Genomic DNA, 14,689 nt, shown 5'->3' with positions numbered 1-14,689 from the left:
GCCAGGAGAGGATGAGAGCTGCAGACCCTGATGGCTTGGCCTTCTTACACACAGTTTTCCAGGGACAAGGTTACGCTTTGGTCATACCTGAAGTTTGTATTCAAGATGGTGTCTCAGTTTCACTTGAACCAGGTGGTATATTTGCCTGTATTTTCTCCTAAGGTGCATTCCTCCCCGGAAGAGCAATGCCTCCATACGCTAGACATCAGACTCTCTCTAGCTTTCTATCTGAACAGGACGGAACAGTTTTGTGCTTTGCCTCGCCTGTTTCTTATCGTATGTGGACCGCATGAAGGGCACAAGCAGTCACTGTGCAGACCATCTCTAGATGGATAAACATCTTGCCTCAGAACTGCATACAATAAAGTGTCAGCTCCACCTCCTTAACAGATATACGTGCATTCAACGACAGCACAGGCAACATCGTGACATTCCTCAATGACATGTCCATATTGGACATTTGTAGGGCGACCACAGGGTCGTTCATGCATACTTTTACAGACCATTATGTGATCACCGCTTCTTCCAGAGTGGACACTAATATCAGAAGAGCGGTCCTGCAATCTTTGTTCAGGTAGACTCCAAGCTGAGCCTCTGGTTGGATGTACTAGTCACCTTCTTGGAATAACATCTGCATCTACTTGAAGAAGAAGAAATGGTTGCTTACTATCACCAGTTCTTTGAGGTGTGATGCAGAAGTATATTCCACAACCCACCTGCCATCCCCTTTGCATCAGAGTCTTTCACTGGACATTTGATAAGAAAGGACTGAGGTGGATCGGGCCGTGCGTACTGCCGCTCTACAGGCACTGCTAGGCAAAAGTCTCTGGCTCCAACGCACGCATACACCTGCTTGGAATACACATCTGCATCACATCTCGAAGAACCACAGTTGTAGTAAGGTAACCATTTCTTCTTCTTTTCCACTAAATGACCCTAAATCCACACCTAGTATGGTGAATGTTTTTGGTGTTCACAATTGGTGAAGATAGGAGTCTTACTCCTGCTGAGTGCAGTTCAGTGGGGAAACAATATGATAGAGAAAACTAAACTATAGGTCTTGATTCAGTGAGGAATGCAGGAGCTGAAAACAAAGAAAAGTATAGCTGCTGTCCAAGGGTCTGCCATCTTCTTGCTCGGCATGCATTAGACATAGTTATGGAAGGGCCCCTAACCTTTGGGATGTCAAGACACTGTTATCTGCTTCCCCACCCTGAACATGCCCCTTGTACTTGACTCTGGTCCCACATTCTCAGATATAGGTGTAAGGAGGTATAATAAAAGCTGTGACACGCAGTAGTACTGGTAGAGACTGCTCTTTATTCCCTGGTCCTAAGGGTCAGGGTTGCAAAAGGTCATCCTCCTCCCTGTCATGTGGTGGGAGGGGGGTGGTCAGTGTATGCCGATTCTAGTGACTACTGTTACAGGAGGCACTGGCATTATCTTGACACCTTGCATCCAGGGCCGGCTTTATGAACCGCGGGGCCTGATTGGAATACTCGGCAGTGGTCCGGGGCTTCGGAGGCATTTCGGTGGCGGGGCGTCCTCTCTGGGTCTTCCGCGGCACCAAAGGACCCCCCGCCACCGAAATGCTGCTGAAGACCCCCAGAGCGGGGCCCCCTTAGGCGCGGGCGTGGGGCCCTCTTCAGCGCGGGGCCTGATTCCGAGGAATTGGCGTAAAGCCAGCCCTGCTTGCATCAATAATATGCTTTCTATAGTGACGTTTAACTGGGAACTGTGTGTTCAGCTCTGCTTGAGCAACAGACGTTGTCCAAATGGATACCCTAGAAGTAGAACTCTAGCACTAGAAGCGTCTGTCCTAAGCTAATGGTAGCAGTACATCTGTCAACAACTATTGTGCTGCCTTTCTTGCTTGGGAACATAGTTTCTGCTGCACAAAAATTGTGTCTGCACACTTGAATGCATAGGGACTTGTGTAGTATTATTCTAGTGGAAGGTAGTGATGACTGTCAGTTGTCTGGCTGAGACATCTTTGAGGCTTTTATTTAAGTTGCAGGGAAAGGCTACACTAAGGTCTATATGAAACTAGGTGAACCTGTAACTTTTGAAATCCAGTTACATATGGATTCTGTCCACAGGTGCCAGTGCAATCAAACTGTGATTCTACTTACCCTGGTTCTAAGCAATCATCTGTATAACTCACTGTCTTGTAGTGCAAGAGCTCTTTACCTCACTGGCAGGTTTCAGGCTGCTGGGGTTACCAAAAAACAGTATTTTTGTATGACGTTTTCTGTCTCTCTGGTTGCATACTGTCTATGTGGCTTCCTTCTTTGGATCTAGCCTATTGAAAAACTTCCAGGTTCTGTTGAGCAAGAGGTTTGCCCTGCCATGGCTAGTTGAAGGTAATCTACTGTCTCTTCAGTTGATAATGAGCTGCAGCCCTGCAAGTATTTAATCCCTTTCAGTTCTATCATCCTGTTTTTTATTTTGACTGTGTGTGGGAGATTCCAACTGAGTCACTTCAAGCCTGGGAACTCCTATTATTTCACAGGTAGGAAGTCAGTTTATCAGTTGTTTTGATTGTGTGTATCAGAGTGTAGGAGCTTTGGTCTCTAATGGCTACGCCTCCTTTTGACTGATTAAGTAGAGAGATGGGGTGATGTGAATTATGGATTCCTTTTGTGAGTGCTGATGGGACGGGCCTTACATAGCGTTCTCCAAGGGGAGGGGGAGTTCTTTTCTGTGGTGGTGGAAGGTTGTCGAGCCTTACATTATTTCTCCCTTTTGTTGTCATCTGGCCAATTCTGGAGAACTCAGGTTTATGATTTTTATGATTTTCATTTTTAGGGGCGCTAACTCTTTTTTTCCCTGCACATTTTGGAACGGACAGTGACTGCTCTAGAGAGGGAGCCAAGGCAGTGCCAGTTGGAACAGAACGCCAGGGAGGGGCCATACTAAACTGCCAGTGTGTCAAAAGGCAATCTCTCAAATTTATCACAAGTAATGCAGTTTTGGCCTCTGCTGCAAGAACTCTCACGAAAAGCTCCTGTCTTCATGCCTTCTGGGTGGGAAACAAAATGAGAGACAGAAAGACACACCCACCGTTCCCCACAGGTGCGTAAGCTGCAAGCCAGAAGAAGAATAAGAGTTGTAGTCCCATGTGACTGCTGTTAATATGGCTTTGCTCTGTACAGGCCTTGTTATTAACCAAAGCCTCATTGTGCTACCAAAGGGTGGCTTACACCTTAAGGGCTAGAGGACTGGGGTCAGCCAATCCTGATTACTAAGGAAGCATACCTGAGCAGGAATCACTTGATTTTCCTATAAGAGCAGGAGGAAGCTGCAGAGAGTATTCTCAGGGAGAAGAGAGGCTGCTGGGAGCAAATAGGCTCCAGCAGAGAAACCTGAAACTTGGAAAGGATGGACTTGAAAACTTTATTATGAATGTTTAAGTTGTTACAACAGAACCTGATAGGGGATGGGAATGGATGGAAGTGTTTGAATTATTGAGGAAGTCCCCTGAAGGGGGAAAATGAGGCAAAGGACTGCTTGTAGGGCCATTCTGAGGCTGAGAGAGGGCACCCAGGAGAAGGTCACTTGTTGACAACTTAAAAAAAAATACGACAGGGGAGTTGGTAACAACTCCTATGGTTAAATTGCCTAATATTTTCCGTTATAAAGAAACTCACTCACTCTTCCATTGTTTACAGAAAGCTGTTGATATCTGGCAGGAGGAACACTCTCCAGCTACAGAAATATCTTTTCTTTATCCTGTGAGATGCTATTCAACCTTTTGCTGAGATGTAAACTGTTAAAATTCACCGTTTCACTTCTCTGCTTTTCATTCCTCAGGATAATTTTGACAGCATGAAAAAAATGAAACACATGAACATCGTAAAGCTGGGCTCATGACACTGCCACAGCAGCAAGACGACACTAGTGGGAAGAGTGGGGTAGAAGAGCCAGGCTGGGCTCCCCGGAGCCAGCTCATGGCCCCAGTGGCTCAGACCCTTCTCTGGAGGCACCACGTGAAACAGGAACTAGCTAGGCTCTTTTCTCCTCTCCCTCCACCAGTGCAGCACCTGGCCCCAGGTACAAAATGGGGCTGGAGTTCCTCCAACTTCCCACAGGAGAAGGAGAAAGACAGGCCAGGTTCCCTCCAGCCCAGCAGCCAATCCCCTGACCTCTGGAGATACAGTGAGCAGGCATTCCCCACCACTCCTAAGTGGGAAAGAGAGGAGCAGGCCAGGCTGGAATACCCAGTGCTTGACCTAGCAGTCCATCCTCCCTCTGGGAGAACAGCCTTCTGCTGCTGCCAACTAATGTAGTTAGGCCTCTAGTTCAAGTGGTAGCAGTCTGTGCTGTACTGCTGCATGTTCAAGGTTGAACTCTGCTGATGGTGCATGATTGGGCGTGGTTACAGTTGCACAGAACGTTATTTGTTTTTACCTTTTTCCATTTAAAAAATCGAGAACATTATTATATTTTAAAAAAATCTCTTGAGAAAGTAATTTAGGTTGCAAAATGAAGCACTTAAAAATTAGGAAATCCCAGATTTGTGGTTGCTCACACAACCTTAATTCTGCTCCCTTCTATTATGCATTATGCCAGTCTTTAATTACATGATCACATATCTTTTCCCCACAGAGCACCTGCCCCATTCAGTGCACAGGATGGATGCACAGGGGGACAGAATTAAGTTTGAGTGGGCAACCATAAATCTGGCATTTCCTGTCAAGTGCTTGACTCTGCAACCTAAGTAATGTTCTTTTGTGTGTGTTTTATGTGCGTGTATATTATGGGCAACCTTAATAATAGGTGTCACTACCATCTTCACCTAACACTTGCGGTATAAGACCCTGTTTTCAGTTGCTTATAACTTTGCAAAACTTTTACTATGTAGGCTGAAATTTTCTATCCTGGGTGACTGCCTGATTTTTTGTGAAAGTTTCAGCTAAAATGGTGTAGTTGTTTCCAAAAATGAGATTCAGGAAAAATATGTTGTATTGCCCATGTTAAAAAAATCTTACAACCATTTTGTTGTATATCTGGAGCAGGGACTTGAAATTTGGCAGGGGGTGTTGTGCAAGAGTTAGGGATTTGTCTTTTGCCATCCTCATGAAAATCCTCCCAACCTGGGCCAAGTTATAGGCCTCTGGAAATTGCAGTTTATGCAAGCTCAGTAAGCACTTGTTAGCTGCTGGCAGATAAATTTTCTGAAGATTCCATCTATTCTGGGCATGCTCCATCCCAGGATTGCAGCAGCTGAGCTGCAGTTCTCTTTCAATTGCTCCTCCTAGCTTCCAGGAGCCAGTGGTGCTGTTCTTTGTCCTCCCTGCGGCACCCCTGCCCCAGTGTCCAGGCAGTGTGGAGGAGGAAGAAACAGCCTGACTGGAATGCAGAGGGTTGAGCAGGAGTTTGAGGGGAGTGAAGTGGGGGAAGGAGCCATAGGGTGAGGGTATATAGGGAAAGGCATGGAGGAGGGGTAGGATCAGGGGGCATGGATGGGTGCAGAGTGGGGAGGGGGCATAAACTAGGGGTGAAGGTGGGGGCAGAAGTGTTTATAGCTATTTAGCATATGCTTCCCTCCAGAACTTGAAATTTGAACCCTGGCTACCCCGATTCATTTCTATGCTGTCAATAAATAGCTGTGAAACCCTCTGGCAAAGCATATATCTCATCTTTCTCCTGATTAAGGTGATCAGGTGTCCGGTTTTCGACCGGAACACCTGGTCGAAAAGGGACCCTGATGGCTCCGGTCAGCACCGCCAACTGGGCCGTTAAAAGTCTGGTTGGTGGTTCTGTGGCATTAAGGCAGGCTAGTTCCTACCTGTCCTGGCTGGCACCACGCTGCGTCCCAGTAGTGGCCATGAGGTCTGGCTCCTAGGTGGAGGGGCATGGGGCTCTGCGCGCTACCCCCTCCCCGGTTCCCGGCCAATGGAAGCGGGGGGGAGGGGCGGTGCCTGCAGGCGAGAGCTGCGCGTGGAGCCTCCTGGCCCCTCTGCCTAGGAGCTGGAACTGCTGTCTGCTTCTGGGGGGGGCGCACAATGCAATGTCAGGACAGGCAGGCAGCCTGCCTTAGCCCCCACGCTACGCTGTTGACCACGAGCCACTGGAGGTAAGCCCAAGCCCCCAGCCCTGAGATCTCCCAAACCTGGAGGCCTCTCCTGCACCTCAAACCCCCCAGCCCAAGCCCAGAGCCCTCACCTCCCTCCCCCAGCCCAGAGCCCCCTCCCACACCGTGAACTCCTCATCCCCAGCCCGACCCCAGAGCCCTCACCCCCTCCTGCACCTCAACCCACAGCTCCTCCCGCACTCCAACTCTCTCACATTCCGACTCTCTCAGGCTCACCCCCCAGCCCCGAGCCCCCTCCCACACCTTTAACCCCTCATTTCTTGCCCCACCCTGGAGCCCACACCCCCAGTTAGAATCCTCACCCCCTCCTACACCCAACCCCCCTGCCCCAGCCCAGTGAAAGTGAGTGAGGGTGGGGGAGAGCGAGCCACTGAGGGAGGGGGAATGTAGTGTGCGGGGGTGGGGCCTAGGGTGCTTGGTTTTGTGCAACTAGAAAGTTGGCAACCCTAATTAATTACGCATTTTTCCAGAGCACCCCTGCCTTATTCAGTGCTCAAAATGGTGGACATTGCCCAATGAATGGGGAGTTATTAAATATTTCTCTTTGTCTTCCTCAGTGTGTAGCCCCAAGCCTTATTTAACACACATCCAAACTTTGCACCGAATACAAAATTAATTTCCTCATGCCCATTCCTATTGTGAATTCACCATAGTATCTACATGTTTCACAAACATTAATGAATTTATCCACACAACACCCTTGTAGAGTGAAGTTGTGTTGTTATCCCCACTTTATAGATGGGAAACTGGCGCACAGAGAGAGAGAGAGGTCTAAAATTGTCAGAAATATCCACTGATTTAGTGTGCACAAGTTGAGACACCTAAGGCCTGATTTTTAAGGGTACTTGGCATTTTTACATCACTTTATATGTTCCAGTCACCTTCATTTGCTGTTGTGAGTTCTCAACACTTCTGCAAATCGGTCCCCAGATCTCTCAAAATGGGTACAAAGAAAATTCACTAGATCCCTTCCAACTCTGCAACAAATGAGATGGGTCCTGTAGACAACAGACTCAATAACTACCATGCTGAATGAGGCCAGGGTCCTGTGGAAGAAACAGTGAGAGATCACATAATTGGACTGAATCATAATGCATATGCACAAGGGGTTGAATTAAAGTTACACAGGCAATCTTAGTTCTGGCATTTCTTAACTTTTGAGTGACTGATTTTTCAAAGGTAACTTTTTTTTTGACATTTTTTGAATGTATTATAGTTATTCAGGTGAATTTTTGAATATAATATATAGTTAATGTAAGGACCCTGGAATGACTCTATTTGTTAGAATTACTTAATATGCCAAAACGTTATATTCAGAAGTGAGTTTGGATGTTTGTTTGTATTGCATTTTTGGTGTTTGTATTTTGGTTGATCTGAGCTGTCCCTTAAAGGACGATATGGGGAGAGCACTTATACTGTCGTGTGTGTTTGAAAGCATTGTGTAAGAGGTATTGCTGTATCCACACAGTGGAGAACCCAGCCTTTGTATGTTCCTGGGAGGTCAGATATTGATTTAACTTTCCAAAAAGCAAGCCTCATTCTAGAAGTGTAACATTAGTATTTCTGGAGGACTGGATGCCTTAGGTCTTTGCTAATGAGCTACAGTGCCTTTCTCCTGGAAGTCATCAGTGAGTGTGTGTAAATATAATTTGGTGCATCCCAGTTCCAACTGCCACATCATACTTATTGTCGTCATTTGTACTGGTTAGCAAGATCTTCAGGACAGAAGCTGTCCTGAGTTGTGAGTCTGTACAGCGCCGCCCTGATCTCAGGTGAGCCCTCTGGAGAGAGCTCCTGCTGCAGAGGTGAACATCGTGTTACTCGTGATAAATGTGCGAGCATTAGCAACACTGATGGTCTCACACACATGCCTCGAGGGTGGGTGGGGGAGTTAAAAACACGATTTAATCTTTTCAAAAAATTTCTCGCCAAGCTCGTTATTTCCTACAGTTTTACTCATGACTATTGAACATTTTCCGTTTGCCAAACCTGAAGATAGCTAAGAGTTTAGGGAAGTTCCTATCTGTCTTATGCAGGGAGATGATTCCCAAGAATAGGAGTCCTGTGTGATTATCCTCTTCAGAGAAGTAGGATTACAATTCACTTTCTCTTTGTGACAGCCCTTTCAGGAGGCAGATGGCATGATGTGACTACATTTGGGAGGTGTCGCTAATCTGAGAGGAGACAGTAGAATGGGGGAGGAGAGAGATTGTTGAAAATATGAGTGAGGACAAGACCTAAAACTGTTCTGGAAATACAGTCTGAGAGAAGAGAAAAGTCAAGTCAAACCAATGGGTCTGTGACTGAGAGTCTGAGGGCCCCAGAGAAGTGGGGCAGCTCTAGGGTTGTCACTGGGATTTAGTGCTCTCACATGAGTCAGAAATGGAAGGATTCCCGCCTCCCTTCTTTCATGTGTAAAGAGGACAAAAATAAAGAGAGTAGAAGTGGCTAGCAAGGAATAAATCTTTCTTCTCTTGTCTCTCTGCAGCAGTTCGGCAAAATCCTTGATGTAGAGATAATCTTTAATGAGCGTGGCTCCAAGGTAAGTCCTGTTTCTATATCCAGTTTCTCTTGTTGTTTTGATTGCACAGAGAAAGAGGCAGTTCATTGCCTGGATAATATGCTCTGCAGAGATCAGGAGGACCTGGTGTGATGGTGGGGGAATGGAGAAGCTACTTCTGGGACTCTCTCCTGCTCCCTCTAACTCCAGAATCTGAGCATGGCCAATTCTGGGCAGCACATCCAAATGCTCACAAACATTCCTCTCTCTAATGAGAGATCAGGTTCCTCAACCCTGTGATGAAGGAGGGAGTCATTTGAACCCTCTTAGCAGCAGTTTTCACTGCAGAGCAATGTGGTGTTCTCTGGGGAAGGCAAGACAAGGTGACACGATGTGTTACGTATTGATATCCATCAAGCGGTTTTTATTACATTAAAAAGTGCTTATTTAGAGTGAGTGGAATATCTCACATATGCATGGATTTTTTTCCTTGCCTTTTGAAAACTTAATAGACTATTGTGAGAAATACTGGCCTTCCTTGACAGAGACATCTGATGCTTAAATTAAGCACCCACAATTTCCCCCAGTATGAACCCTTCCCCATTGAATTTCTGTTTGCGCAGCTATTTTCACCTTTAAGATGCATCAGAAGGGAGGTTTTGTTCAGCATTGATGCTAATTTACCTCTCTGGAGTCCAGGCTTCAAATGCTGCTCATGTCAAATGTAGTGAATTTCAGTGATCTCTGTCCTAACTGGCAGTTGGGTCTCATCTCATAACCAAGATCATCACAATGACAAATTGATGTGATTCTCTCTCTGCCCAGGAGGTCCAGCACTGGAATAGCAGGGAGTGTTGCAGGTCAGGATCAAGGTGCATTGGCAGAGCTCTGTGGGGGAAGCTTGCACAGTGCATGTCTATACTATGCTTGACTTAATCAGTGCTACGATTCCCATTTTCAATTAAAAATGAAAATTTCCTCTCTCTCACGAGATTTTGAAGGTGCAAGCCAGCTAAGCAGTTTATATTTTAAAATCCCTGCCTTTCCCGTGGGTTGCAAGTTCACAGCACTAAGCAGCCCCACTGCTCCTTCAGCGATATACTGATATACAAGGTTCTCTACAAATTCTCACCTGTGTTCCCTAAATTGCATTTTAAAATTCCTTAATATCTCCATGCATTCTCTGGAATCCAGGCAAGGGGTTGTTTTATGTCTAAAAAAACCAAGATTCACTTTCCGCTCCTGACAGCGCACCCCTCCACCCATTTTTGCCCATTCTGTGTGTTTTATAATCCAATCTGCGTAAATAGGTTTCTGGATAGTTTAGTTTGAGAGTTTTCTTTCTCTTTATAGATACAGTAAACCCTACATGCTTTTACCAGAAACATTCAGCTATGGCAGATTCTGTAAATATTTATTCTGCTCTGCACAGTTTTCTGATGTTTGTAGGGCAGAGCTGTCTGTGAATTAGCCTTGATTTTAGTAATTTCTCTCGGGCGTCGTGAACAGCCTCTAGCAAAATCTCTGCTTTTTCTGAAAGTAATCGCTAAAGAAAAAACAAAACCAACTGACCTATCAAAAACCCATGGAGCTATATAACTCTTCCCCACGGTATTTGTGCTTTACAGTTCTGTGTGCTTTTCCAGTTCCATACACACCTAGCCGCCTCCCCCAGCCCTGTATTAAACACCCACACCTGCCCTTTCCCATTTCAGCGATATTAACATGGGGGATTTTCTGTGAAGCCTTGAATTCTAATTATGAACATTAGCTGTGCAAGAAGATAATTAAGTCCAAGGCTTCTGGTTTTCGGTTAAAACAAAAACCATGTTTGCTGAAGAGTCTTGCAGAATTTTGCCCTGGATTCTTAGTAAATATTTTTAAAATGAAAACAACCCAAAGACATAATACTCTGGATATCCAGTTTCCTATTGCTGCTTGTCAACTTCATAGCAATGAGTAGTTGCAAAACTGATGCTTGCTGTTTCAGAGATGGGGAACAGCTTGAATGGAAGCCAGAATACACCCAAAGAATATTTGTTCATGCTATTTTGCATCCTGCTGTACCCAAAGTAATTATAATTGTTTTTTAAAAATGCCAAAATTATTCCTACTTAGTATGAAAATGGGAAGCCCAAGTATTACTGAGTGGGGTATAGCTGCACAAACCACCTGGTATTCACACTATAATGTAAAAACAACAGTTTGGTGACCTGATGGTGAAGCAAAGGAAATGGATCTTTCTGGAGGCCCCTTACTCACTCTTGGGTTCTTCCCCCCACCCCCACCTCCAAAATAAAATTTGAAATAAATTAAAAATCTGAATGCATTTCTCCTGCCCTGTGGTTTCCTTTGAAATCTAATTATATGAAACCTCTCTCTTCTCCTCCTCCTCTCTCTTGGGAATCTGAAAGCAGATGCTCCTGCTGCCTGCCTTGTGCTGTGTTCTCAATGCTCCCCTCCCCTTCCCAGAGTTCCTAAAGGATGTAGTTTGTATGTGTGTTTGGTAAATATTTAAGGTATAAAGGTAAATCCCAAATTCCCCTGGTTTTGCCCCCCATCCATCCAGTGTGCGATGGGAAACTCTTCCATGGTCTGAGCAGCTCTTTGTCCCTACCTAATGGTGGCAGAGGTTCTCTGCCAGAAATTGCTCCAAGGCTGGTAAATGTAGGGATTTGAGAAAATGTGCAAGTTATAGCCTTCCTTTTGGATCCACCTGAGATGAACTGATAACTTTTCTTTCTGCATCATTAATTCACTTAGATGGGTGATGTTCTTTTTTTTACATTCTGAGAGGAATTGTACCCAACAGGGCAAATGATTGTGGCCCCTGAACACCTGAGAAATATGCTAACTGAGTCATGTTACATCACAGCAACTGGATTGTGTTACTCATCTTGGAAAATTGCATTGTTGACTTTCTGAAGTGTGGGGGCGGGGTGAATTAGTTCCAAGTCATGTGGTGGTTTCCCCTAATCACGTTATTTAGATTCCAAACTAATCAGAGTGCTCCTCTGATTGGGACTATTTAAAATGACACTGTTGCCCCCGGTGGTCTTTACACCGAGTCTGTGCTGCTACCCATTCGAAAGTGTACATGAATATTATAAGGCCTCTTGGTTTTCTTGTAGTTTTCAGCTTGCCTAACAGAATGACTTCAGATTTCCCTTAAATGGGATTTTTTTGTTCCCCAGGAAACTAGCTGTTTGTTTATTTCCCTCAGCTTACCATAAAAATTCTAGTTCTGATTCATGTAAATGGTACAACACTCCCATCTCCAATTCACCATGCATTTTAGTGAACCGTGGACAGAATATATCCAGAGTAGTTGAGGGTATATGATGCTCCACTTGTTGGAGGAGGCACCTCTTCTAGTAGATGTCCCAACGTTCGTACACCAGCTGAACAGCTGTGCTTGTTTGCGGAGTTAATGCCATCTGCATGTTAGCTTAACCATAGAATTTTAATTGAGACCTGCTCCCCCCATTTCCTGTTCCCAGAAGCTATAACGGAACATTACACCAGAAGGAAACTTAGCGCTTTTCTCCTCATCAGTCATTCAAGATGCAGCATTCAGAGCTGTGCACATGTTGATATTAATAACAAAATAAGACTGCTTCTGAACCGGGAGTCCTGGCTGCTGATTGGCTGCTGAGGGAATCATTTACAAAAAATATTAAGAGTTCAGTTTTAGTACAGATCTCACATGTCATTGGTTTCAGAATTACGTAAATGATGTCCCCCGCTTCCTTTTATGGGGAAAACCCAGACCCATCAAAAAAGAGTTAGCCCAGTGTCCTGAAGAGTGTTCTGAATTTCTTTTTCTTATGGGAGAGAAGGTAGTATCCACAGGAGCAAATCCAATGGAGCTTAACCCCAAAAGGGATTGTGGCTTGTTGGACAAATATATGTTGATCACATCTATAGAGTTCCACTTTTAGCTGCTAGCTGAGGAACCTCCTGACAATAGTGCACACTATTACTGTGGTGACCTGGGCTACTGGCCACTTATTTGATTACAGGATTCTGGTTCACAGAGCAATTTAATTCACACTGGGCTCCGTTCAGCACCACTCCAGTCCCCTGTGTAGTTGTATATTTCATTTTAACATTTTGTAAGATATACGTGTTCTGTAAATTTTGTTCCGGTCTATTGCATTTCATACAGAAAACAGGCAGAGGTGGTTAGCAGGCACACTGATACATCCACCCACCTTTTATGGACTTCCTGTACTGAAGGTTGCTATGGCAGTCTGGGCTGCAGCAACAGCATCTCCTACATTCCTGAGATCTAAACCAGAGAAACCAAAAAGGGATGATTAGTTAAAGGACACTCGTGCAAATCTCTCTCTCATTTCCTCTGTTATCCCCAAATAAATTCTCTTACTTTCACATGCTGTTCCAGCACCCAGTCATCACCTCTTCTTTCCCCAAGGACTGAAACACATCTCCTGGAGCCTCACTGCTAGAGGTGGGGATGGGTTACATCACCTCTTCAGACCTTTTTCAGGAACACACCCATCTCTGGATCTTAAGAGGGAAACATGAGTGAGGAAACAATTAGTGCATCTACAAAACAAACTAAGAAAAGAAAATCAAGCTCCTTACCTCGTGAAGCACCAACATCAGAATTCATATATTCACAATCATAATATTGCCCATACTCCAGATGCAGAATTGGTCTGGCAGCAGCAGCAGCCCAAGTGGAGGCTATATCACCCTTATGATAAAAGACAAGGAACAGCTTCAAAACACTGGTAGAGCGGACACCCCTGCCTACTGTTGCTATGCCCTTGAAAGCTGGGGGCGGGGGTAGGAATCTCATGCTGTTCATACAACTTTTATAGCACAGCATAGTTGCAGAAAGCACACTCCTATTTTTAAAAAATATGGCTGCACACTAGCTTAGGGCTTGCCTAAACAAGAAATTTGCACCCATTTAACTAAAGCTGTAATCTTAAACCCATTTAGTTAAACCTGTGCAAAAGGTGTGTGGACACTCTTATGTTGGTTTAAGTCAATTTAAACTAAAGCCAAATAAGTCACTAAAACTATGTCTACACTGCAGACCTCACAGTAATACTGCTGCAGCTGCACCAGTGTAAGGTCTCCTGCGTAGCCGCTCTATGCCGGCGGGAGAGAGCTCTCCTGCTTGCATAATTAACCACCCCTAACGAGGGGTGGCAGCGATGGCAGCGGGAGAGCATCTCCCACCGACATAGCACTGTCCGCACCCCTGACTGACAAAGGTTTAACCGACAAAGTGCCATTGTAGACATAGTTCATTATTATTTTCTTACTAAACTGAAATAAGTGTGTCCACACAGGTTTGTATTGATTTAACTAAATTGGTTTAAAGACAGACAAGTTAAATCATTGCCACTTTCTTTTGTCAGCATGGTCCTTAGTAATTACTTAAAATGAAAGAGATGTAGCCAAAATCTTTCCCCCTTGTTGTCTAGCTACAATTTTAGGCCTTGTCCACACGCAGTCTTGAACCCAGGCAAACCCTGGTGTGCGCACTTTTATTTTGGCTTACCAGTCACTAATTTCAGCTTAGTTTATACCAATTCATAATTAATTTGAGACAAACTGAACAAAGTCTGGCGTAAAACAAAATAAGAGAGTTCACACAGCCATTTGTGTGCTGGCTTAACTAAATCCATTTAAAATCACACCTAAGTGCAACTGTGCTTGTAGACAAGCTCTTAGTTTGATTTCCCTTACTGACCAGAAGTTCTACCGTTCTCCTCCTACAGGGTTTGGGGAATGTGTGTTCACTCTTTAAACAGTGGGTGCTTGTTTCTGAATCTCCTGCTCTGCTGCTGTTGGTGCATTCCAATCACTCATCTCAGGTGGATTACGGAGGAAGGTGGAAGGTCCCCTAATCTCTCCTAAAACCTTGGAAGCAGGCAGCCTGAACTGCTGGACTTTCCTGGCCATGTCTCTATGCTTCTGTGTCTTGACTGTATCTATAAAGAGGGTTTATTTTCAGAAAAACAACTTGTTTTTGGTAAAAATTAATTTTTGAATGTAGCAGCAAATTAAGGAAGTGCCCTTCAGAGGCGTTGTGTTCTAGCAACACAAGACAA

At 44.9% G+C, this 14,689-nt stretch overlaps 1 protein-coding gene across 9 annotated transcripts in view; it reads left to right on the top strand.

Moving 5' to 3' along the window:
• The window catches only part of RBFOX2 (RNA binding fox-1 homolog 2), a 251,899-nt gene that overhangs the window by 202,458 nt on the left and 34,752 nt on the right, over nt 1-14,689 (top strand). For all 9 annotated transcript variants that reach the window (XM_039486751.1, XM_039486794.1, XM_039486737.1 and 6 more), the window contains one exon: nt 8,586-8,639. In XM_039486751.1, the coding sequence (XP_039342685.1) occupies nt 8,586-8,639 (54 nt within the window). The remainder of the gene's footprint in view (nt 1-8,585; nt 8,640-14,689) is intronic.

Source organism: Mauremys reevesii, linkage group 1, assembly GCF_016161935.1.
Source record: "Mauremys reevesii isolate NIE-2019 linkage group 1, ASM1616193v1, whole genome shotgun sequence".
Taxonomy (NCBI): Eukaryota; Metazoa; Chordata; order Testudines; family Geoemydidae; genus Mauremys; species Mauremys reevesii.
Note: the sequence above shows the minus strand (reverse complement) of the source record. Positions and strands in the feature narration are given on the sequence as shown.